This window comes from Anolis sagrei, chromosome 4 (assembly GCF_037176765.1).
Source record: "Anolis sagrei isolate rAnoSag1 chromosome 4, rAnoSag1.mat, whole genome shotgun sequence".
Classification (NCBI taxonomy): Eukaryota; Metazoa; Chordata; class Lepidosauria; order Squamata; family Dactyloidae; genus Anolis; species Anolis sagrei.
In genome coordinates this window covers 189,742,441-189,769,937 of record NC_090024.1, presented here as the reverse complement: position 1 = coordinate 189,769,937, position 27,497 = coordinate 189,742,441, and the positions used below count along the sequence as shown (strand labels likewise).

The window sequence follows — 27,497 nt, the reverse complement described above, 5'->3', positions numbered from 1 at the left end:
GCAAATACAAAATCATATTTGCATCAATCAAATGCCACAGCTCTTAAATTAAGAATACTTATTTTAAAGAAACAAGCAACATAACCCAAATAAACAGATTCCAAAATCAAAGAGAGCTTGGGGGCAATGAAAAGATTTCAGTGAATAGGAGCCCTTCCACACAGCCATATAACCCAGAATATCTAGGCAGATAATCCAGAATATATGCTTTGAAGTGGATTATCTGAGTCCACTTGCCAGTTCAATGTGGAAGGGGCCCAGCTATGTGGAAGGGACCCAGGAGCAATACATTGGAGGAACAGATACATCCTCTGTGATGTCTTAGATCTAGACTACCCATGGCTCTAAAACCTAAAAATACACCTCATTTTTAAGTGTCACGAACCACTTAGCCATCTCAGTCTGTTGATTGTTGTGAAGATCATGAAAAATCAGAACTGCATGATTATAATGGTTATCTTAAGATGGGAGTAGAGTTGGCATATTCTTAAAGTAGCTGGAATTTTGGAAGTATCTTCAGAGGCCACCCCACATATGGCTCATTATGGTAGTAAAGTTAAGAGCATTCAAAACAGTGGCCAAGTTCTTTGCTTCCAGAAAAGGGCACCACTTGCCAAACCAACTGGAGCTGAAAGAACACAACTTGGCCACGGCTGTTTCAAGAGTTCTAAATATCAGTCAGATTTAGGAGTACCCACATAAATAGTATGGTTAGCCAACAAACTGTAAATTCCAACCATCGGCCAAAATAATTGCCAAGATAGTCTATGGAGAAAGTTTAAGCGCACACACACTGACAGCTTGTGAGTGAACATCAGTAAAGTTAGCCTGATCTTGCAGCAAGCTCAAAGTTTCTGTTCAGAAAGTAATACAGTACTGATGCATCATTGAAGGCTGGTTGTGTGTCCAAAAGCTGCCCCTGTTGATTCCAATAGGGGAGAAAAAAAGAGGAGAAAACTAGAAAGATGTAACCCAACAAAAGACGAATCTTTAAAAAGGTGATGGGATCCTGTTGACAGAAAGAAGCATTGTATTTCAAGTGTAAATGCTACTTTTCTGAAGCAATTCTTAAACATTTATCTTCATGGACAAATTATGCTGCCTGGGCCGATGTTGACTATGTTAACAGTATGCTGGTCTCTTTCAGCATTACTTTAAAGAACAGGGAACAGGAGCATGAAGCCACCAGTTATTAAGGAATGACAAGCTAAGACATGTCACTGTGATCCCAGAATATCCACGGATTTGACATCCACAGTTTCACTTACCCATACCCCAAAAATATCCCCTTCCAGAAGTGTTTGTGGGCCTTGTTAAGTCCTTGGTGTGATTCTATTGTATGCTTCCAACTGAAGCAGAGTCAAAATTCAAAATATAGGGTTTGCTATTATACATGGTTTTAGGTATCCAAAGGCAGTCTCTTAGAATTAATCCTTTGTAGATACAGGAGCCATATGTACAGCATAAATATTTTATGCTCCTAGGATCATGGAAACATAGCAACAAAAACTCTTAGGATTATGACAACTATTTCTAATGACAGAGCAAAGTGGGATGGAGAAAGTGATTTTACTTCTCAGCTGCCTACCAAAAAAAGATGAAGACCAGGATTGTGAATGATGAGATGGCTAAGCAATCTTAGATACTCAAATAACAAGAACTGTAATAAACAAAAACAGAGTATGAAATGGTCTTTGGATAGCAATAGTTCTGGAAATCACTGTGCAGTATTTTAAACTTTGCAAAGGCGGCTGTATTAGCAAAACTAGCAGCCTTTCCCACTCTCAATTCCCAGTAATTCCCTACATTGTGAAAAAGCTGCTACTACCTGTTAAGGGATATTTTTACTTTCAAGGTCGAAAATTTACTGCTAGGAAATGGTCTGTAAAATACAATGAGACGGGGCTGATGAGCCCCAGAAAAAGAGCCCAGACAGACCTCATCCAAGGCTGTTTTCCTTGTCTCGCCCCACTATGTCAGTTATAGCAAAAAGTTGGAGCTAGCTTTTAATATTGTTGTTGTTGTTTTGTTGTTATTATTGTTATTGTGAGTGAAGAGAACTTGCAGTAAAACAGCTCCAAAGTGTAATAAAATCCCAGACATGGGATATAGCTCTGAGTTATTGTGATTTCCTGGAACTCTAGCATCTTAGAGGCGGTGAGCTCTGAAAAATAATAACCCAGCAAATGGGGTCTGGAATCAGTAAGGCGGTTAGACAGCTTTCAGCAGAAGGGCATTTTTTCCTTTTAACTAAGGTCACGTTCCCTGGAGCTGCCAGAGACAGAACACAGACGCCCTCCATTTGTGGAGTCTCACCTTGTTCTCTGCGAGTCTTTCCAGATGACTTTTTTAAAAAAGGCTCACACACTTCACTTACTGCAAAAGCCATGTAGTGCTGATCCAACACCAATGGTGTGACATCCTGTCCTCATGTAATGAAGGGAGGGGGCAATGGAGCCATACACTTGTTTACCACTTTACAAAAACATTGAAGGAAGAGAGAATCTGATTTTGAAAGGCACAGCCTTTGAAGAGTTAATATAATTTAAACAAAACAAAACAAAATGCCATGATCCATGAAATGGAGAGATGCAGCTGTTGTGGCCAAGGTTTGTCTTGCTGGAATTTGCTGATTTTTTATGGGTAGCATAAGAGGAGGAGGGCTGTACAGCAGGATAGTGCAGACTCTCAACTTGCAAAGAAACAAAAACAAAACCTCCCATTTTTAAATTGTGTTGCTTCTTTGATGGTACAGTGTTCCCTCAATTATCACGGGGCTTCCATTCCAGAACCACCCGCAATAAGTGAAAATCTGCGAAGTAGGGACGCCATATTAATGTTCATATTTATACATTTTATATATTATTTTCTTATCCGCGCTTCCTCACCCGCTTCCCGGCCCATCCCAAGGGCACCTGCCCGCCTCCCTGGCCTCCACAGAGCCTCTGGAGCCACGCAGGCAGCAGCAGGCCAGGGAGGCAGGCCTTCCCCACCATGCCTCAGGCCACCCACAAAACAGAGAGTCCGCTAAAAGCAAACCATGAAGTAGCAAGGGAACATTGTAATGTCAAAGGTGGTATCCAAAAATAAAAGCTTGAAAAAGTTATGATTTTAAATGGCAGCCACCAGAACAGGCATGGGCAAACTTTGGCCCTCCAGGCTGTTAGGAATTGTAGGAGTTGAAGTCCAAAATGCCTGGAGGGCTGAAGTTTGCCCATGCCTGCGCCACAATGTCCCTAGACAGCACAGTTGCAAATGTATAATTTGGACAAGCACTTCAAAAATGCCCGGTAAGGTGTGTGCAATGACATTCCTGATTACGTTGTAACAAAAGAATACAAAACTCCACACGTATATTATTCTAAGATTTTTCCAGATCAATCTAACTGGTAGATTCATATTGTTTTGAGTGATGACTGTGGGGATGAAAGCTCTGTGTTTCACCACATCAATACAAAGAAACAGATCAATTATCTCCCATCTCTTCTCTAATGAGCTAAGGGCTGTTGACATGGTTCTCCTCCTCCCCATTTTCATACTCCCAGCAGCCCTTTGAAGTATTTCAGGCTGTGAGAAAGTGCTTGGACCAAGGTCATTTAGCGAGTTTCATGGTTCATTTGAATCTACTCTTCCAAACCTTTGTTCAGCACTCAAGTTACTTCACCACTTGGCGAGTACAAGAGAATTAACCTTCTTGCATGAGAGAGAGCAGGACTGAGCTACTTTTAAGATGACAAAGCTAGACAGTATTACATATAAATGTTAAAGTCGTTCATTGTAAATTGTGATTTCAACAGTTCTTCAAAGCTGACCAAGCACTTTATACCACCATCTGATGGCAAAGACAAATCAAAAGCAGGACATTGAAGTTTGGCATATGAAACAACAAACAAATTTGAACTTTTTCTGCACATTGGTTTTGCTCCAAAATGGAGATAGGAATTCCACTTACTGGAGGTTTTGAGAAGACATCAATTGGACATCACATTAACTGCTAAATACACAAAGGCCTCCTGTCAAAAGTATGGATTAGGTGTTTCCAGCTGAAGCTTTACTTGTATGGCTGGACTGCCTTATTTATGGAATTTTACAGGAGGAAGAAATGTTTACACCTTTCATTTCTTTTTGGCTTTGATGTTTTCCGACTGTTCTTTTCTTGTTCTTCTTTCAAAAGAAAATCCATTAACAGATCAATTGATAGCAACCAATAATGGCTGCATGATTAGTAGTGCTAGAAGCCATTCATTGTGAAGCATTTTCAGATAAATTCAGTTCACGTTCAAAACAAATGGAAGCAGCGTTAGCCTTTTTAACCACTTTGTCATATACAATTTCTATATCCCACAAAAATATTTTTAAAGTCACAAGGATTGATACATTCCTAACCTGTGTTGAACACATCTTTATCAAACAAAAATAAGTTTCTATAAACTGCAGTATAAAACTTATTTGTTCAGTTCTCAATGAAAAAGGTCTCTTGATAAGACATGCTCAAAATGCAACTGTATTTTGAATATTTTATGGTATTTTTAATAACTAGTTTTGACCCAGTCTTTCTATAAGCACCTCAGAATTTCATTTTGTTCCCTCTCTGCTTCACTGTGATCTTGCTAGTTGATAGAGAACTTAATATATGATGTCATTATGCATTTTCAGTGTTCTCCTCCATTTTTATATGCCTTATGGAGTAATAAACCAGAGAGATTTCAATCCTTTTCCCCCATGAAGTGAGCAAGCCCATCCAAGGGGGCAAAGCTTCCATTGATACAAATGGAAACTATACTCCTAAAGTTAGTAGAAAGCGTCTGTTTGTACAAAGGAATAATTACAGTGTTCCCTTACTTATTGCGGGAGTTCTGTTCCAGAACCCCACACAATAAGTGAAAATCCACAAAGTAGAGACACCATATTAATTTTAATATTTATACATTATTTTATACATTACTAGCCATCCCCTGCCACACCTTGTTGTGGCCCAGTCTGTGTATATGTGTTTTGTGTGTATATATATTTGAGTATATGTGTGTTTGTATACGTTGTAATATAATTTTTGTTTTTTGGCTTTTTAAGTCTCTTCTGCTGTGTTTTTCAGTGTTTTTATGAGTGATGGTCACTCATTGGCCTGATAGGTGCATTGTGTCCAAATCTGGTGTCAATTCGTCCAGTAGTTTTTGAGTTATTTTAATCCCACAAATGAACATTACATTTTTATTTATATAGATTTTCTAACCCACGCTTCCTTACTCCACCTCCCATCCCATCCCAAAGTGCCTGCCTGCCTCCCTGGCCTCCACAGACCCCTGCAGAGCATCTGGAGCAACGCACACAGCAGCAGGCCAGGGAGGCAGTCCTTCCCCACCGCACCTCAGGCCGCCACACTTCCGGGGTCTGTGGAGGCCAGGGAGGCAGGCCTTCCCCGCCACATCTCAGGCCGCCGCACATCTGGGGTCCCTGGCCTCCACTGGACGTAAATATTTTATATTAATATTTTCAAAAACCCACGAAACAGTGAGTCCGCTAAAAGCTAACAGCAAAGTAGCAAGGGAACACTGTAAATGGTTGGTAGGTCTGTAAAGAACAGCGTAGAGGTGTAAAGAGGGAGTGAGAACTGAATCTGACCATTTTTACATTCCTCACATTGTCATGACGAAATCTTGAACTTGGGAAATCAAGAAAAAGCAGTAGTTTAGAGAGTTGTTATCAATCATCTTTGGTGAAAAGACTATAATCTTTTCATATATTTGGAGAGTGGTCCTCAAAATCACAAGTCCTAGTGTACTAAAAAGCACATGATATGAGGTTCTCTTTTATTTGTATTTACTGAAATATTTATATTCTGCCCATATATACTCACCTCACTGCTATGATGGTTGTTATGTGCCTTCAAATCGTTTATAATTTATGGCAAACTATAAAAGAAGCCTATGCCAGGGTTTTCTTGCCAAGACTTATTCAGAGGGGGCTTGGACTGTCTTACTCTGAAGTAGAGAACATGTGATTTGCCCAAGGTCACCCAGTGGTTTTCATGGACAAGCAGATATTTGAACACTGCTCTCCCGGTAGCCTAGTCCAAAACTCAAACCACTAAATGATGCTGACTCCAACAGAGATGATTACAACTATTAAAAAATTGTAAATTACAATAATAGTCTATACAAGTAATACTATAATTAGAGACAGCTTCTTCAGATAAAATAGTAAAACTAGGCAGAAAACTAGTACTTTGAGAAAACAACAGCCTGCAGGAATAAAAACAGTTTTACTACCTACAGAATTAGAGTTTGTGTGTGTGAGTGCACACCATAAAGTCTCATGTGAAAATAATTGCATAATTTGTGCATGAATGAATGCCAAGAACACTTTTGTTCTTGTCCCCATCAACACATCCATCCTCTACCACAGTTGCAATCTAGAGATGGGCCACTCCTTTGGATCTTGGAATTAATCTTAATAAAGGTGTGACTTCACACTGGACCAGTTGAAATTTCCAAAGACTCTTCAAAAATTAATGTATGTATACAGCAAACTGCAACCATCTAGAGCAGTGATTCTCAACCTGTGGATCCCCAGATGTTTTGGCCTTCAACTCCCAGAAATCCTAACAGCTGGTAAACTGGCTGGAATTTCTGAGAGTTGTAGGCCAAAACACCTGGGGACCCACAGGTTGAGAACCATTGATCTAGAGGTAATTAAGATCTGACTTCACTGGGAAGAGATACAGAAGGTATACCATCCTAAATTGGATTACTGTACTTCTGGCTATAACCACCATCTGCTGAGTCTAAGAACATCGTAATATCACTTGATGAGTATGTGAAGATGGAGCTCAATGAGACAATCAATTATTTCACTGAATGAAACATTTATATTTAGGAATAGATTACTGTGTTTACATTTCTGAAACTTTTGCACTTTTTGATGAACATGAAAATGCAATTTCCACATTCATTTCTGTTTTTGTTGTTGTTGTTGAAAGTCTATAAATAAAATGCATGTACTCTTTTGGATGCACTTTCCTTACTCTACACATTTTATCCTATGTATTTATTTTTATGTGTATGCAACCTATTTGTATTCATTCTGATTGGACAACTCTGCTGCAAAATTAAATGATGTTTAAATTCCGAAGGATCATTGTGTTCTGATGCATTCAGTTTGAAAAGTGCCTCAATATGGGCAATGCCTCAAATTAAAATGTGAACCAAATTTCTCCGATACCTCTACTTGTGCCACATAGTTGGAACATCCCACCCAGGTTTTTTTAAAAAAAAAAAAACCCTGCTCACAAAATTGTAAAACAGAGAAACTAAACAAACAATAGCCCTAGTCTCTGTGGAAGGTGCACTCTTTTATAAGGGATATACATTTGGTTGCCAGTCACCTTTGCATGTTTTTCTGTCGGGCTGAAGCATGAATCCCATGGGGCAGCTACAATGCACACCAGTGGCAGCATCATGACACTTGCTATCACAGCCTCCATTGTTGACAGCACAGGTCTCTGAAACAAGAATAATAAATATTCAAAAAAATTTAAAGCATGCAGCAAAATCAAAATGTCTGAAACAGAGCCTTAAGACTATCAAAGCACTGATATTCGCGATAGGAAATATTAAACAGCTGACTTAGAACATCCAGACACCTTAAATGTGGATTAATAGTAGCAGTGGTCCCAATTTCAGATTTATTAACATTTGGTTCAAATATAAAATCTGAACAAATCAGTGGGACTCCAAATTCCTGACCTTTAAAAGTTTAGATCTTAGCAGGACACAATTTGGCTTAGTATTAATTCAAGAATTTTGAAAAGTGTATTTTTCAAACCTGAAAATTCATATTTACTATAATTTCCAAACAGCCAAAACTTTGATCAGAATTACGTCAGACCTTTCTCTATGTGATCAAAGAAAAGAAACATTCTGGTACTTGTCACCAGATCAAGGACCATTTGCTACAGCTAATGCTCCTATTCAGCACTCCTGGATCTTTTCAGGAAAAATCCAGGGAAAGTGAGTCCACAATAATATGTGCCATCATTGCATCTGTGTTCTGCAGTTCTCTGTTTAGCAGTTATATCACTCCCTGTTGTGGAAGGCTAAAAAGAAAACCCATTTTGTAGGGATACAAACATCTTTTAAATATCTTAATGTACATTGAACATTTTGAGTATTATTTTAGCAACCTAAAGCTTACAAGATACAAACTACTATACTAAAGTTTTTAATAATTTTAGTCTTCCCTTCCCTCCACAAGAAGTGTAGGGTAAATGGCATCTACAAGGAAGAACTGATGGATGAGAGGAAGAATGCTGGTCCTTTCACCTGCCTACTAAATCTTCCATGTAAATGTCAACACTCGGTGTCTTGAAAGGTATTTTGCCCCCAGCTGAGATCTGACATTGGAGGGAGACTTTCATTAAAAACAGGTATGGGCAAGAAGGGGACGGAAGCACACAGAAGGGTTACACAAATCAATCTTGCCTATCCTATCCTTTCAGCATCATTAACTTAACATATGAATGGTTGGATTAAGGGCTGGCTGAGAAAAAAGTTCCACTCTCACTCTATTGCTAAGGGAAGACTTAATCCATGGGGAGGTTCACTTCACACACCTTGCTCATGACTGAGGACCCTTCCACACAGCCATATAACCCGGAATATCAAGGCAGAAATCCCCATGATATCTGCTTTGAACTGGGTTATCTGAGTCCACACTGTCATATATTTAAGTTCAAAGCAGATAATGTGGGGTTTTATTCAGCTGTGTCAAAGGGGCCTCAGAAGCTAAAAGTAAAAGTGATAAACTCATTTATAAAAACCTTTTATGCCCCAAAGGATGGATAAAATCTAAATACGTGAATGCTCACATAGGAAGGGATGGAAACCCACCAATATGATGGTGATGCAATCTCAAACAGGAGCAGAAGGGGGGTCACTCAGTCCTGTTCTCACAAAATAGTTCCCTCTCATTTGCTAAAAAAAGTCCTAAACAAACTAGGCCAACGATAAAAGCAATTTCACTGCTCTGGCCACCTATTTATATATCCCATGGGATATACAAGATGGGATATATAATATAATAATGGGATATTATTATTAAAATGGGATTCAAGGTGACTTACAATCATTTTAAAACAGTGCAGCCAGAACATACATTTACAAAAATTAAAAAGAAATTAGATATCACTATTATGGTTAAAAAGTGTTTACTCATGCGTAGCAATTGCTTTTCCATGCAAGGAAATGTAATACTACTACTGCCCATTGTGGTGCAACTAACAGCACAAACAAACCTTGCCAGAGAGCCACTCTTATATCCCCCCCCCCCCTTTTCTTTAGTGAATGACTGCAAAGCTAAATTTATGTTTACATTGTTCTGGGTATAGAATCAAAGCTGGGTATTAAGCAATATGTGAGTATCTCATCTCAAATTCACCTCCTGGCATGAACAAGGACCTATTCTAACTCTTTAATCATTCCAGTCTGATAACCAAGCAATGGAAGGGCCAGGGGTGCTAAGGCAGCAGACCTTCAAGAGCCCAGACAGACTGAGATGTTGAAAGTGCTTCCACTCCTCCTTATGTACAAACATAACAACAGCACCAGTCCTCCTTATGCACAAACATAACGACAGCACCACTCTTTTAAAAACAGAGACAAAGTCAGGGAGATGGAAAGAGACAGGGGCACATGGCCAGAAAGAGAAACAGTGACAAAAACAAGGACACCGAGAAGAACACCCAAGAGACTCATCCAAGCAGACAATCTGTCTCACAGAATTACACATCAGCCAAGCACATTACAAAATTAGTTAACTTTAGAAAGGAAGGAAAGAGAATGAAAAAACTGACATTTAAAAAAGGAATTATATTTTTTATCTAATTTTTGGATTACTTCTAACACTTGGCACACAAGACAGGAGACTACTTAATACATATTTTACATGTTGACAGTGTGCCCATGAATCCATCTTCATTTTCTGTACTTCTCACATGCAAGAGAGACTTCTTAGAAATCAAGTAATTTGTTAATGAAGAATAATATGAATAGTAGAGGCTGTGTGTCTTGTGTTTTGGGGAATGCAATATATTCAATGTATTAGTGAGGGGTGAAAGTGGAGTGCTTTTCATCTAGGTCTCTCTAAAGCACCATGTCTCTAAAACATCCTTTCTTAATTTATGGTGTGCAACTCATCAAAGTAAATATAGCACATTAATCCATTTGGTAAATACTTTCCTCTTAAGCATAATTTGGGAAAAATATCACTGAGGTCTGGGCCTCTTATATGCAAAATGTTCAACTTTAGTTTATTATAAGGCTGACAGGGAAGTTATCAATGCATTCCAGATACTAGCATTTGGCCTGCCAATGCCTATAAACATCTATATTTCTGAGCAACATGTAATTTCTTATTCTAGAACAATCAAATTCAGTTGTTGTTCTAAAAAACACACATACATTTTCCTCACTTTAAGCTAAGCACCCCACCAATAGCATGCACAATATAGGCATCTATGTTTTTATATATATGAACCTCATTTACTGTTTCTGAAGATATTGCTTACTTAAGGGTGTAGTCCAATTCAATGAAATTCAGTCAATGACAAAGGGATATTAATTATACATTTAATTAGCCTCAATGTTGTGCTAAGGTGCTCTGCAGAACATTTCATCAAACTATATATATATCCTGTCCCATCTCTGAGAACTCAGGGTGACTTACAACATAGATGGCAACCACAGAGTGACCTAACCTTGAAAGAAGCATCTCACTCAATTGCAGCCCTCCTTAAACATTCCATCACTCAACCTGCAATTGCCTCCCTGACATTCTGTGGCAACTCCTCTCTTCCAACCCTTGAATCTATGTGATAGAGAGTGTGTGGTTTTAATAAAACAACAAGAAGAAAAAGTTCCCTAACTTAGCACTTTGTGATCTGAAAACTTTTAGCATTGGAAGTTTCTCCTGCTCTGAAGTTTCACATAAAACCTTCCTGGGTGACTAGATCTTGACCTGACTTTCCCCCTCTAGCATAATAACAACACATAGAAAATTAGCGTGTCATACATTTACACGAACTCATCATTTTATTTTTGTTGTTATTAAGTGCCATCAAGTAGACTTCAATTTAAGGTGGCACTGGGAATGAGAGACCAAAGTAGTCCTATTGTTGACAGCCTTACTCAGATCCTACAGACTTAGGACCATGGGTTCTTCTGTCACTGTCTCTTGTTCCATTTTGGATTGTCTGTCATAGGGTTTTCACGATAACAAAAACCATGCAAAAGAGCTTCCCTGTGCCTCCTTCTGACCAGTACTAGTAAGTGTTGGCAATTGTGCCATTTTGTGAAGGAAACAAAGTTTGTACACTTTGCACCATCAGAAAACAAAGGTGTTGCTATCTCAGTCACTCTTGTGGACAATTTCAGATTGTGGAGTATTTTGGATTTCCTGACAAGGAATGTTCAACCTGTAACAGTGTAATCAGATATGTAATTATTGTTCATTATCATTAATGAAAAATTATTAAAACAATAGAAAAAACACATACATAGGTAAATAATTCATAAAACTAACAAAGTTAAAACTTTGAACCTACAATTCTATGCCCTGGGAATAACCAAACTCAATATTTCTGGGCAGATGCATAGAGTATTGTGCTGCAAGTCTTTATTTTAACCTACCAATAGCTTGTTTTATTTTGCAATTGATTGTCCTAATCCAGTTTTACATGATGATTCTATAAATCTCCACAGTCCCTGTTGGGTTTAATTGCTTTTAGTAATTTTTATATTGCTTCCACATGTCACCGGTTCACATTAATGAATATCTTATGCTGCAGATTAAGAGACAGCACATCCTGCTGTTCATCTTTATCTCTTGTGAGATGAACTAATGAGCCACACAGGATAAGAAAACATTCACCAACCCATAAAGACAAACAACAGTATTCATGCCGAGAGGAGACCTCAGATGAATCAGCCATCTAATGGAATAGGCTGTTGCCTACAAAACAACATAGCACAATAATATAGTGAGTCTCTAGGTGCAACATCGGTTTTTTTTAAAAAAAAATGTGCAGTTTCCCTTGGAAAATTAAGAGATGACAGAGTGTGCACTCGTTTCTATTGTTTTGTGGTGATTGAGTGTCTGAGGGAAATGTGGTTCTCCAGCTCTAAGTGAATAAACATGACTCACTGAGCCACACAGGGTGTCTGCAACTGGTGTTTGAATCACAGGATGGGGAGAAGCAAAATACCCTTGCTTCCTGATGGCCATACAGCAGCTGCTCCACACCACTATCAGAACAAATTGTTAGCAAACAAGATGATCCATGCATGAAAAAATAAATTTCTCAACATTATGTTCCTGCCCTTCATCTATGGAGCCTAGTTTTCAATGAAGTGGTGAATGAGGTATCTTGTAGTTGTACCACCGCAGAGACTGCTGTAGGGAGATCAGATAATAGCATGCTTCCCATGAGCAACCCCCCCTCCCCGACTAAAACACACGAATCCATAGGGTGTTGGTTTATAAAGAGTATATTTTCATTAACAGCTATTAGGGTTCAAATTTTGCCAACTTTAAAATCTAAGAACATCTCCAAGATCAATAGTCTCATTGACGGTAGCACAGCATTTTTGTCGTTTCATATGCTTTGATTGTACCATCAGTTTTAATGGACCCTACATTCTCTTCTCCCTATGCATATATCACATTGTTTGCACACATGATTGTTTCTTTTTGAACTGGGCATATTTTGCATTCTTCCCACCTTCAAGAATTATTACATTGTCTTCCCATTACAAATCTTTGAACTAAGGTGAAATTTCATCAAGCACTATGAGCCATGTGGAGATACATTAAAAAATTTATCTGTTTTCCCCTTTGCAAATTATTTTTGGAAGCAGCATCAGAACTAGGGTCAATACTTTTCTTGCATTTGTTGGATGCCCCCAAAAACAATGAAATACAGGTTCCTACAAAAGATGCAGGTTACCATATTGGTACCATTCCACCAAGCAGAAGCACATCCCCATGTTGGATGTGCAGAGCCTTGTTCTGATTTAAACAGGCTCTAATGTCAAGTATGGTCATCCAGAACAATGCTACTCAAGGTATTTCCCCCTAATATGTCAGGGACCAGCACCACATTGTGCTGGTCCCTGACATCTACTGGTGACTTTTTTGTCTTGCTTGAAATTACCTAACAGTGGTCCATGGACCATTACCTTGAGTAGATTAATGTTTAGAGCACTTGGTTCTCAGTCTGTGGGTCCCCAGATGTTTAGGTCTTCAACTCCCAGAAATCCGAACAGCTAGTAAACTGGCTGAGATTTCTGGAAGTTGAGAACCAATGGCTTAGAGGAATTTGCAACACAACTGGCTTGTAAGAAAGGTGGCTTTCTATCAGTAATTGTGGCACTATATGTCTGAGACTTACAGCTTTACTGTGAGGGGGGGGGGATCAAAATAGGCCCTTTGGTCTCTGCAGATGCTCCAAGAAAGATACTATAGAAATCCTTTTCTTTTGTCTATTTCAAAGTCAAGCCCAATGCTTGGTTCTTACCTTAACTGCCCCATTGCAAAATAATGCAGCACAGCAAAATGCAGCTTTTTTGGGGGGGGGGGGGTTGTCCTAGTTTTCTTCTCATGTGGAAGAAGCAGATGTGCTGTATTTATCTCAGCCATATGTTTCTGTCTAGAATTTAGGGCCCCATACACTGAAGTCACATTAGAAAATCTGATTTCTAAAAGTGGCAAAGGGGGACTAGATGGAGACAGTCATAGCCTGTCCCACATAGAAATATAGGAAGAGTCCTAGACCTAAATTCTCATTTAATTCTGAAACTACTGGTTTTGTCTATGCATTGAGCAACTAATTGAATGGATGTAGTCTAGTTAGGGGTAACCAACATGATGCCAGTCATAGTAATCTGTGTGGATGCTTTTGGGATGTCACAATACAGCAAGAGCAGTTGGTAGCTTCCGAATTTGTGGAGTTTTGAATCTGATTTTAGTCTCCTCTGCTTTTAGTCTGAACTTTATAGGAGATACTCAATATGTCTCTCCTCAGAATAGGTTCAGCACCTTGGCTAACTCCTTCATATTAAACCCGAGAGCAGTGGTTCTCAACCTGTGGGTCCCCAGGTGTTTTGGCCTACAACTCCCAGAAATCCTAGCCAGTTTACCAGCTGTTAGGCTTTTTGGAAGTTGAAGGCCAAAACATCTGGAGACCCACAGGTTGAGAACCACTGCCCTAGAGTGTATTCGACACCACATTGACATGAAATCCATCAACTGTCCTTGCAATGTAGATGCAAACAACAGAATACACACTCTCCCTTATCAATGAAACCTGCAGGTTGCAAGTCCTAGCAAAAGAACAGGTCATGAAGCAAAAGCAAAGCAGGCAAGCTGCACTTGAAGCTGTATGTTCTATACACTCTCTGTAGTGTGTAAGGTAATTGTATTGGCCTATGCATCTCCTTTGTCACTATTCAGGCAGCTTCAGGCCTACTCACTCTCCTGAGATTGGTAGGATCATGCAGACTAGGAAGGCAAAAGAGGGGTTTAGAAATGGCAGGGGTGGGGCAGGTTAAGTAGTTAGTAAGCTCCGATGCCCCTTTAAGCAGCCCTTCTGCGCTACTCAGTTCAGTGCGAAATGAGGCATGCAGTTAGTACAACAGCTCAGCCCCCTGTGCCCAGTTATTTATTATAATCCAAATTATAGAATGCGGCTACAGTTAAAATGCCTCGTAGAGATAGAGAACAAAAATATTTACCATTAGAAAACGTCTGGGGGGTAACGTGCTGCTGGAGGTGCCTTTCCCCTGTTTAACATTATAAAAAAGTCATTTAGAAACAGTATCCAGCAAGGAGTTTGGCTTTTTAAAAGAGTAAATATTTTTAATGCATAGATGAATCACAAATGTTCATTGATCCCCCCCCCCCTCTCCCCCTGCCATCATTCTAACTAAAAGCAATACTTAATCCATTGGCCAACTGTATATTGGTTTCCTATCTATGTGCTACCACTCTCTCCCTTCTCTGTCCACTATGGGAAATCTGGACTCACTAGTAATTAACTAATTTCCTTTTCAGAATGTATATACTGAGAACAGAAAAGGACAGACAAAAAGAGAAAGAAAATTAGTATTTAATCCACTTAATAAAATACTAACTTAGCTAGTAATTGCAAGCATCGAAACAACTCTTGCTTGGGCATGAAGGACGAAGTGGCAAACTATGATACATTTAGGGATCCATTCTCAAACCTTCCAGGGGCCACAGAAATAACTTCACAAGGTCACATGCAGCTCCTAAATTGCACTGTGCATACATTAAAACAAATTCAACCTACAAACTTGGTAGTAAGAAAGCATGCATAAAAAGCAAACTTGGCTGTTTGCAAGACCAAAGCTAGATCAATGTAAAGGCTCAATGCACATAGACCAAGCTACCATCAGCTGATGTCAAGAGATAGTTCCTTAAGGTGACCAAGTATTCAGAAGATTTCCTCTTTCATTTCCTCTGGAAACGTCTTGCTTAATTTGAAGCCATTTCCAGAGTGATAACAAAAATAGGAGAGCAGTCTTGTGACATCATAAAAACTAACACATTTATAGTAGTCTGGTGCAGCCCACAAAGTGGACATGCATTCAAAAAGGTTACTGCTAGAAATGAGGTTTTTTTTTAGTTACTGGGTTGTTGTGAGTTTTATGGGCTGTATGGCCATGTTCCAGAAACATTCTTCCCTGGTGTTTCACCTGCATTTATGGCAGGCATTCTCAGAGGTTGTGAGATCACAACCTCTGAGGATGCCTGCCATAGATGCAGGCAAAACTTCAGGAGATAATGTTTCTGCAACATGGCCATACGACCCAGAAAACTCACAACAACTCAGTGATTCTGGCCATCAAAGCCTTCGACAATACATTTTCTGAGTTACTTTCACAGCTTCTGAAGGATTAATTTTTTTATTACAGCATGAACCATTCAGAGTCCTGACAGTGAAAAGTATGGTTATGAACACCAGCCATTCACAAAATCAATGCTGACAACATGAATATTTTGATTCTCCAATTAATACTTGTAGTGTCATATATGCAAGTGTGGTTTACATGTATGAATGACTCATTTCAGAAAGAGTGTAGGGTACTATTCTGTGGCCCCTTGTGCAAAATTAGCCTTGTGCAGCTGTCAAGTCCCGGGAGTGGCCCCTGTTACAGTTACTTACTGGTTGGGATGAAAAAGAGCAGGCAATTATTCAGTATATGGTGTAGATTTAATGCAGTTTGACACCACTGCCATGGCTCAGTGCAATGGAATCATGGAAGGTGTGGTGTTGTGAGGTTTTTAGCCTTTTCTGCCAGAGTGCTGGTGCCCCACCAAACTACAACTCCCATGATTCCACAGCAATAGCCTATGGCAGTTAAAATGGTATTATGCCCCATTAATTCTACAATGTAAATGTGCCTTTAGTTCCCAGAAGGAGGAGTAACAGAGTATTCAGTTTGTCTTAGCAGACTTTGATTTTCTTCCCCATTTTTTGCTAATCCAGTTCCTCAATGTCTCAATGGTTTGGCCACTCTCTCTTCACCTCACTAGTAGAGAATAATACTATACCTTCCCAAGTCTTGACAGCTGCAGGGGTGGGGCTTTTTGGACAGGACACATAGGGTTCAGAAAACCCTATTCAAACAAAAAGGCATACACAATGTAAACAATTAACTGCATGGGCAGAGAGGTATACTCTTCAGTGTAGGTTCATTGGCACAGTGTGATAAGAAACCATTATAGTGATTCCAACCTCTCTCACAACATATATTCACTACTTTTCCTAGTTCCAGGATGTTTGTGTTACAGGAAATCTTTGTGAATTTTCACTATTAAGACTATCATGTCACCATCAATATTTGCTATTTTTCATTTCCTTCTGACCTACTGTCTACAATCCCACCCCAAATCCACTGCTGATATACCTATAATTCTGGATAATATTACAAACGTATTAGTCTCTAAAGCACCACAGATTTCTATTGTTTCTTTCTCAAGGGTTTCGATTGCCATCTTCAGTCCAAAAAGCTTCCAGATCAATTTACAAAGCTCAGTAATGAGGCAGTGCCTACTCCCAGGTTTATAATTCTAAAATAATAACCACAAAAGAAAAGAAATGGTGATGAAGGAGGTAAAAAGTAAACTCAGGCACTTGTTCTTGGTTATACCCTTCTTCTAACCATCACTTAAATGGAGATGTCATTGCTTGGTTGAGCTTCTTCAGCCAAATATAAAGACTCTGCTACATAATTTATCAAAGGGTTAAACAATCCTCTACATCAGGGGTCCTAAACTAAGGCCCAGGGGCCGGATACGGCCCTCCAAGGTCATTTACCCGGCACTCGCTCAGGGTCAACCTAAGTCTGAAATGACTTGAAAGCACACAACAACAACAACAATCCTATTTCATCAGCCAAAAGTTGGCCCACACTTCCCATTGTAATACTAATATTTGTTAATTGTTCTTCATTTTAATTACTGTATTGTATTTAAGTGTTTTTGCACTACAAATAAGGTATGTTCAGTGTGGGGGTTCAACACTGGTTGACATTGCCTCTGAGAAACATGTGATTAAAGAGAAGGTGAGATTGGTACTGGGCTTTGTAAGGTAAAATCCTATTCACTTAAAAAAGAATTGTTAAGCTTGACATCAAAGACCCAACCTGTTCTATCTATGGGTTATTCAGGATTCACTGGACCCTTCTATGAAAAGGACTGCAATAGACCTACAGTTCTAAATGGACACTGGAGAGGTTTGCAACAACAGTTGGAGGACACTTTCATGAAACCATCTGCCACTTCTGGGACATCTTAATGTCCTGCACTTGCAAACAACATAAAGAAGCAGTTTATTAGACATGCTTAAACCAAAGCTTAAACAAGCTGGAAGCACAAGAGAGCCATGCAACCAGGCAGTGTGCACCAACCATGTGGAACAAATTATCCCAAAGGGGGCCAGAGAGAGTCACAGCGTCTGAGTGCTGGTTTCTGAGACTTAATGAGAACCAAATCCCAGAGTCAAGCAAGAGTGTGGAGAAAAGACAGATGTATCCTGAAATTAGAAAGGGGATCAATAGGCAGTAACTCATCACTCCCTGATGCTCCTGAACTCATAGCTCTTGGCATCGTCTGCTGCCAAGACAATGGTAACGAGCTTCTATCGTTTTTAAAAAATCACATTTAAGACCAGCTTTCTCATCCTCTCAACTTGGTGAGCCAGTGTGTGTGGATGTTCTTAACTTCTCCATTTTTCCTCTACAACAAAGAGAAGATAATGTTTCTAGTGGCAATAGTCCCCAAGGAAGGCAAAGGTTTGCTTTTTCATGGAGACATGACACTATATCCAAATGTTCCCAGCTGTTCCGCTCATAAAATCATAGAATGACAGAGTTGGAAGGGCCATCCAGTCCAACCCCCTACCATGATATCTATTAGCATTCTTGCTGTGATGCAATGAGTAATGCTTCTTGTGAAACAAGAGTGACAACTCATAGGGAGATGTTTGTTGATTGCATAGATCTCACACTTCCCACAAGATGTCCAAGTTTCAGCCTAAGAAACTCAGAAAGAAGTTTCAAGGTTGAGAAAATGCCCAATAATAATCTCGGTGGGAAAATAGAGCACAAGCCAGACAAATTCAGTGTGACCAAGGCCCTATTTGGCCTAGAAATCTTTATATGCGTCAAGTCAGAGGAAATCAGTGGCTGTCTAGGACAACAGATTTTGGGAGGACATCATATCCCATCACAGTTCCATTCTGAAACTCAATAAAGATTCCCAGGTCTAATCATGGTGATTGCTGCCATTATTTATTGCTAAATACATGCCTTGAGAAGAGCAGGCTGCCTAAGAAATGTAAGCCTACTTTTGTTATGAGCTTCAATTTGGTGCCCAATGGATAGACATTTATGGTAAATTCTCCATGTTTCAACGAGGCTAAGAATTAAATAATCTTCCACATATACTCTGTAGTTGGGGAATCATCTATAAAATTTACTTTGCAAATAGTGCTACTCTTGCTTGCGGACAATATAATAAAGTTTCCTTCAGAAAGCATTAAAACAATGCATTCTAGAGAAGTGTAGAGGGAACCTCCTAGATACCTCGTTACCTGGAACCCTATCACAAGAATTTTCCCAAATATGAAAAGGAGGGACCTATCTCAACCTCTGCTGCACTATTAATCCCAATAGCATACAAAATGTTGTATAGCACAAAATCTACCTTTATAGCCTGGCAAATAATCTATCTTTAAGGTCATCAATATTTTGAAGGCATCACAAGGCTTCTGAAAGCAACTATTCATTCAGAGTATAAATAGTTAGGTTTCACATGAATCATGGAAATCAAGAAATATTTCATATGTTTGCATTAATCTACTGCTGTTGGACATGGTAAAAATATGTTTATCAGTAGTACATAACATATGAAAATAATTTGGCCCATTTAGCAGACTTGTCCACTTTGATTAGGAGTTGCTCTGGCATTTTTTGCAGAAATCCTTCCTGCTGCCTCTATTTGTAACTTATTCAAAAGGCTACCAGAACTGAAACTGTGAACTTCTTTCTGAAAACTATGACACACATTCACATATTCTGAGCTGACATGGCATGAATATAATGTGGATGACTAGCACAGCTAAATGGAAGGCACCATCCCTTTAAATATACTAACCAGGCTCTGTATTCTCCAAAAGGTAATCACAAAGGTAGGGTGATGACAATGACCAGTTAGTCTCTGCTCTGGGACTGGAAGTGGTGGCTGTCCAGCCTTCTAAGAATTAATTAGTCCTTGTGTATACAAATTTCAGGCTTGCCTGTGCAGCCATGAACGCTAGAAAGTTGCTTCTATATTTACGTTCTCAGAATGCTGAATTCCACACAAGACACAAAATTCTGCATTTATAAAGTCTGATTACAACAAACTTATGCAATATAGACATATGTTCATTTTTTAAATTTCCCCTGCCTTTTTTGTGACGACACCACAAGGGCACCAAAAACATCTTATTTACAATGTATACAGATATATGTATGTGTGCATGTGTGTCTGTATATATTATGTATAAGCATATGTGTCTGGATGTGTGTATATGTATATGTATTGTATGTGTGTGTTTGTCTGTGTGTGTATAGAGAGAGGGAGGATTGTGTGTGTACATGTGTAAATGTATGTCTCTGTGTGTATAATGCATACTTAAAAGTCTGATACTTAAAAGTTAACTGCCCTCTCTTCTCCAGCCTTTGATCCTGGGGACAAGGCAACCTTCATCGGAAATCATTCAACTCCATAAAAGGGATGTTACTCATTATCTACATTAAACAGCATTAAAAAGCAGAACTAGGGAAATGAAAAACACTGGCCATCGCTTAATGAAACTGTCATTCAAGCAAGCTGATTGCACTTCCTGCCATGGTGTGATCTGAAGGGACCTGTATTAGGAGACCTGTTTGGAGCAGCTCTTCAAACACACCGCATTCAATTTCAAAGTGCTAGGCCAAGGGAGTGGGTTTGCCTTTGCCTTGCTGGAAACTTTATTCCCTGTGAAATGATGAAATATCTCAGCGGAAATGAAGGATGAGAAGGGGGTGGGGTGAGGATGGCTGTTTGCTAAGACCCAGTCATAAAACAACAAAAAAGAGCAGTTATAAATATCCAAGCAGGTATCTTGCCCTTTCGCCTAGCTATAAATCTGTGCCTTGGGCTTCCCCCTCTGGGAGGATGGGATTAGATGGCTGGTAATAAGCCTTGGCTGCACAATCCTGCTGTGTTTTCCAAGCAGAGCGGCTGAGTAGAGAGTACCCTGTAGTACATATGAATGGGATGCTTCAGCCTTCACTGCTCTCCTTCCTGTTCACATACCTGGCAAGGACAAATGGAGGTCAGGCTATGTCTTCTCCAAGACCGGCTTCACATTGGCAGTGTGGGCAGGATGGGTGAGAGCCATCCCAGGGGATGTATTTCCTGCCTCATCAATGGATTATTTGATGTGCTACCTCTCGTTATCAGTTCCAAAATAAGTGTGTAAACAAAACTGAGCCCCTGAAATAGTACTTGGTTATTTTCTGCTTTGAGACTGGGATTTTTTTTAAAGTCATCTAGACTAGGAAGAGATTTCAATGAACAACCAGGTCTGCCCTAGGTAAGCACTCCTTATTTATTCTTTCTCACATTTAATAACCTTCGAAGGAGATCTCTCCTGCCCTGTTTTGTGTATCATACTACCTATAACAGCAATGTTAGAAAACAGGAATAAATCTGTCATCTACAAAAATATCTATCTCTAGTGCTACTCAGACGTAATAGAAAACCATGACTTCCCACTATTTGAAGGAGCAACTGCAAGTCTTGGACTCATGCATATCCCTCCCACATCTATTTCTATGCAAGATTATTATAGTTCAGCATTATAAAATGACACAATAAATGTATGTTTTATATCTTCTTATGTTTTTAATTTTATTTCTGAATATTTGTTATTATCATAACACTCATACAGAATAGATCTTATCCCTACCAATTGCAAAATAGAATATTTAATCCAATAATCACAATAACAATAACCACAATAACAACTTTATTTATAGGCTGCCCTATCTCCCCAGGGGGACGCATGGGGGCTACCAGACAAAAAGGCAAGCATTCAATGCCATAATAATAATAATAATAATAATAATAATAATAATAATAATAACTTTATTTTTATATCCTGCTGCCATCTCCCCAAATAAAACACACTACCATTAAAAAGTATAAAACATATTGCATCGAAGCCCCGTCAGATCAGGTGTAACAAAAACCAAAGAGCAAGATAACAAAAATGAGCATAACGAAACTTAAAATGTGCTGGGCAAGGGATAGGGCAAATAGTGTAAATAGGGCCGGGGAAGTGTATGAGATATAGAACAGAGTACTATCTGGCAACTTAGGGACTGGGCCTATATCACTAGGGACTAGTCATTCTCGAATGCTCCCTGGAACATCCAGGTTTTCAGAGGACAGTGTGGGGGCTTGCCTAATCTCCCTGGGGGTGTTCCAAGGGGGGGGGGGCACCACCGAAAAAGCCCTCTCCCTCGTCCCCACCAACCATGATTGTGATGCTGGTGGAAGTGAGAGGAGAGCCTTCCCAGCAGATCTTAAAGCCCATGTTGGGTCATAGGGGGAGATGCAGTCACACAGATAGTGGGGCCTGAACCATTTGGGGCTTTGTAGGTCAAAACCTGTACCCTGAATTGGGACCAGCAACCTACTGGCTCTGGAGCTGCTTTAATAGGGGCATTATACAATCCCTATTAAAAGCTTGGTGATAGACAAACACATAAGCCAAAACAGTGCAATGTAGCATCATTATAAAACTCATAAATTACTAAACAAATATGAAGCTCCATAAAGACCACCAATACCAAAATGCTTAATACGAATAAAATAATTTAAAATTATTTATAGCAGGCTGCAGGGTCAAGATAAAACAAGACAGTAACAACTATCACTGAGTTCTGGAAAATCCTGGGCATTTGTTTCAACTAAAATGCATAAAATCAGTCTATTTTTACGTCTTACATATTAATTCATAAGTCCATTCAACTTCTTTCCTCCCTCCCTCTCTTTGTAAAATTCTGTTCAAAAATGCATGTATTTTATGGACATTTTATTACAAAGCACGCATGCACACGCACATAAGATGTTCACAGAAAGCCAAGAGGATTTCATATCCAAAGTAGCAGTAACTTCCATTTGAAGAAATCTACATTGCAACTGGCTCTCCACATTTGTAGGTTTGACTTTTACAGATTGGATTATTCTGAGATTTTGATTTAGAATATTATCTATAGGAATCCCTAGGTCCTCCAGTGTGACTCTATGGTCATCTTTCAGTGGATGTTAACCACTGTGGACCTCGAAATTCCTAGAGGTGTTTTCTCAGGTTAAAAAATAGCCATGTCTGAATTTGTGTTTTTTCACTTTCAGTCAATGTGGAGAGCTGGATGTAGTTTCCCTTCTACCCTTTGCATGAAATAAAGATCTGGCGCAATGTTACATGGCAAGAAAAGAAGAGGTGGCTCAAAGACAAGGCATACAAAAGGAGATGCAAGAATTACAATTGAGAATTCTTCTTGGGGAAAGAAAAAGCTAATCATTATTCCAGATGGGCAAAAACTAAAGATGAGGCTTGGCTCATATTCAGTATTACGCTTTTAGGCTGTGCTCTTAAGCGCAATACTTGGAAGGTCAGCTCAAATCAGTGAAAATTATTTCCAAGTTTATTTGCTTAGAATCCAGGCGCCAGTGCTTCTGGACCACAGTCCTCCATACATAGCATAAAATAACTGCACAAAGTGGATGATTTGATTGTAAAGATACTTATTGCCTCAGATGACGATATATTTGTAGATTATGTTTATGATAATAAGGATGGAAGGAACATTTGGGATGAGAGGAGGTTGGTCTGGAAGGTCCACGAGGTCTTTTCCAACTCTATGATTCTATTACATGAAACATTAAATCAAAGAGGGCTTCCAAACAATAACTGGTGGGGTCTAGATGGACTTGACAAACTCTAATTTCCAATAAGAAACTGCAACATGAAAAATGGGCATAAAATACCCACTGGAAAACTCAGTTAATGCATTCAAGTCTGAACTTTAAAAAATGAAATAAATGTTTAAAATAATAAATCGCTTGATTATGTTCTATATTAGAAATCTTAAATTAATCAATTGTCAAACTTCATAAACATCTGAAACCAGCCAGGTTTCCCACTCTCTCTGCTTTCCCACCCCAATATACTATTATTCCAAAATAGAGACAAATAAGATAGACCAGGCTTACTTCCACTCTGGGCAAATGATGCCAAGCAGATAATTGGACAATGAACATGGAAGGCCAACTGTATATGCAATGAAGTATGTGCTGTTGGATGGATTTCTTGCACATGGCTATTAGAAAAATCATGTTTTCCCCTCCCCTCACAAAGGAAATGTGCCAACTGTCTAAAACTATTCAAAAGAAAGAAAGTAAATAGTCTGAGGAATTGTGTAGAGCAGGGAAGCAAATGTCATTGAGAGAACCAAAAGAATAAGGTTCTCAAGGGTCACCACAGGAACTCCTAGAGCCCATATCTTGTGGGGAGGGGAGGTGTGAGAGACACACTTCCAATACCTAAAGCAGCCATATCCTGGTTCTCTCCACACTACAACAGCCTGTTATTTATCCTTTTTTTTTCACCATGATCTCATCTTCTGTGCAGTATTGTAAATTTAGTCCAGAGGGACAGGGCAAGCAAATTGGAGTCAGCAACACTGATGAGGAGAACAATTGAATACTATGGCAAGAGAGTTACACTTCTCTGAGACAGAGCTTGGAAACATTACTTTTTGGAGTATATTTTCCAAATTCCCTGAGCCATACATGGCATGCTAGCCAAAAGATTCTGGGAGTTGGAGTCCAAAAAAGGAAATTAGCCAAATTCTGTTTTCGGAGCATCTTGTCCATGTTCCCTCTAAACCTAGAGACAACACAGACATTTTTCTGAAGTGTATATATGCATCTGTATTAGGAGCATTCTGCTTTATTGCCAAAAACCTCTCTGGGTCTCCAAGTTTGTTTGTTTGTCCCCCCCGTCCCCCCCCAAATGCCATTATTTTTGTATGAATGATCAGCAACCAGAGCATCTTAGGAAAAAGAACACCTTGCTAAATTTAATGGATCAGAAATGATCCCCAATCTTTCCATAACGAAATGTTCCAGAACAAGTACATAGATGCAACGGGTTCCCTCTAACTTACCTGATACACACCCTTGGTCATGTGAAGTTTTTTTTTTTGGTTTTTTTTTTTGGGGGGGGGGGTTGCTAAACAATCTGTTATTGTGGGAAAATACCACTGAAAACCTCTCTTTCCAGATGGCTCTTGGGAAACAACAAATAACTTATTATGGTTTTATGGATTCAGTTTCCAATTCAAATGGTGAATACAAGTAGAAAATTGCCTTTTGATTATCAATTGCAGCTGTATGGGGTTTTTTTAAATTAAAAAATGTGATGTGTGTGTCTGTCTTCAAGTCGCCTGTCAACTTATTCATAAGGTTTCCTTAGGCAAGGAATACTCAAGAGGTAATTGTATCAATTCCTTCCTCTCAAATTTATTCTCCAAAACATGGTACTTGGTGGTGGTTTCCCATTCAAGTACTAACCAAGACTGACCCTGTTTAGTTTCCAAAATCAGATGTACTTTTGATTTTTTAAAGTTCCCCTCCATCATCTCTGTACAGTGGATTTTGTAGGGCTAGAGGCAATGAGATTTTTGATTATCTTGACTACAAGCAGCAACTGGGATTGATTACGTTCAAATGACAAAATACTACTTCCCAAAAATTAGAAATGTTCCTGTTACCTAGAGGAAAAGCTTTTAAAATACCTCTTCCTATTCCACATCAAGAAATGGCACACACCCATGTGCATATCCCCACAGACAAAAATATTTTTAACCAAGTCTTCACTAAACGCTCACCTACCTATGCATGTCTTCCCATCAGAGTGTAGCACAAACTTCACATGGCAACCACACTTTGGCCCTTGGTCTGTATCATCACAAGTGTGCTGGCACCCTCCATTACCGTAGTTGCAAGTTACTGTAAGGGGCATAAAAACAGTCAAACAGTAAGTGGCAGCCCCAAATAGAATCATCACAAAGTCAGTTCCACAGACATGGCATCCAAGCAGTTTAGACAATGGAAATGAGAAAAAGGAGAAAACTTAAAGGTTTATGCTCTCAGAATGGGATGCCCTGATAGCCAGGCCTGTAGCGAGGGGGAGGGGGGTAGGGGTTCAACCCCCCCCCCCCCCGAAATTTTTCAGGTTAAAAAAATAAACCTGGTTTACTCATGAATTTTAACTGGTTTACCAAATCCCCTTATGCTGGGGAAAGTGGAAGGCAAAAGGAAGAGGGGCCGACCAAGGGCAAGATGGATGGATGGCATCCTTGAAGTGACTGGACTGACCTTGAAGGAGCTGGGGGTGGTGACGGCCGACAGGGAGCTCTGGCGTGGGCTGGTCCATGAGGTCACGAAGAGTCGGAGACGATTGAACGAATGAACAACAACAACCAAATCCCCATGCTAAGTCTATGAGACGCAAAAAATTAAAAGCCCCTCCAGAACTGCAAGCACTATCTCAAGCAAATATTGACAATTTATTCACACTGTCATTACTTGCAGCAATAGCCGATGTAGTGAAGCAACCAAATTGGGGGGGGGGGGGGGGAGTGTTGAATGCTCTCATTAAGGAGGCCAGACTGGGTGGAGGTGGTTAACAGGGGCGGAGCTCTTTGCGTGAGCTAAGAAGCAGGTTTCAACTCCTCCCCCCAAAAAAATTTTCAACCCTCCCCCCCCAAAAAAATTTCTGGCTACAGCCCTGTTGATAGCTACTTACATTTGCAATCACGTTGATTCTTTGTGAGTTCAAAGCCAGGTCGGCATTCACAGGCAATACCACCTTTTGGGGTTTCCCGGCAGATGTGAGCACAACCATGGTTCTTGTTCATGCAGTTCATTCCTTCTAAAAGAGAAAAGAAACAACATAAAAGATACCCATAAAACACTAAAATGAGCAAAGAAGGTATAGATTAGTGGCCAATCGGAAAATTACATCTTAAATTCTAATGCGTAATCTACCCTGCATAGGGGCCACACTCTCCCTGAAGGAGTTCATGCAAAACTTGGTGGTATCCTTGGACCTGTCTCTATTAATAAAGGCCCAGTTAAAGTCCCTGGTCAGAAGCTTGGGGACAAATCCAACTGGCCTAGCAACTAGAGTGTTTCCTGAACAGGCATGGTATTTAAGTGCTGGAAATTGCTTGGTTAGATTATTGAAATCTATATGAAGCTGTCCTTGAAGACAATGTGGAAGCTATAGCTAGTGCCAAATGCAGTAGATGGAAAGCTGACTAGAACATCTTATGGAAACTATAGTGCCACTTTGAAAGAAAATCCAGAAATGTAACTCAAGGCACTTTCATCTAAATACATGATGTTTGAGGTGTAATTTCATGTCTTAAGAAGCTTATGACCTCTGTATCTGAAGGAGTGCCTTTCCCTATAAACACTGTTAGAAGACTGTGGTTGACTAGAAGAGTCTTTGTGTCCCACCAGTTGCAGCGATTCAATGTGAAGGTGTGGAAAAGTGCTTTATAGTGGGGTCCTAGTTGTGGAGATCCAAATTACACTGATGCTGGCTTTTTTCTGACAACAAATCAGAACATGGCTTTTTATCAATGCCTCTACAGTCTGTTTAGGCTGTTTAAATTACTCATAATTGTTTCAAATCTAAATTGTTTGAAATTAAAGTTACCCATATTTCATCCTGAAACCTATGATATAGAGCACAATGTAAGTATTTTAACAGCAGGCAGAATAATATTTATTTATTTATATATCACCCTATC

At 39.5% G+C, this 27,497-nt stretch overlaps 1 protein-coding gene across 5 annotated transcripts in view; it reads right to left on the bottom strand.

Annotated features, from left to right (window-relative positions):
• Positions 1-27,497, bottom strand: part of SCUBE3 (signal peptide, CUB domain and EGF like domain containing 3) — a 143,533-nt gene that overhangs the window by 38,912 nt on the left and 77,124 nt on the right. For 2 of the 5 annotated variants that reach the window (XM_060773095.2, XM_060773091.2), the window contains exons 5-8: positions 26,486-26,611; positions 25,570-25,686; positions 14,784-14,831; positions 7,382-7,498 (exon numbers count right to left, since the gene is read on the bottom strand). In XM_060773095.2, coding sequence (XP_060629078.1) covers positions 7,382-7,498; positions 14,784-14,831; positions 25,570-25,686; positions 26,486-26,611 — 408 coding nt within the window. The remainder of the gene's footprint in view (positions 1-7,381; positions 7,499-14,783; positions 14,832-25,569; positions 25,687-26,485; positions 26,612-27,497) is intronic. The other 3 variants (XM_060773092.2, XM_060773093.2, XM_060773094.2) reach the window with 3 other exon arrangements.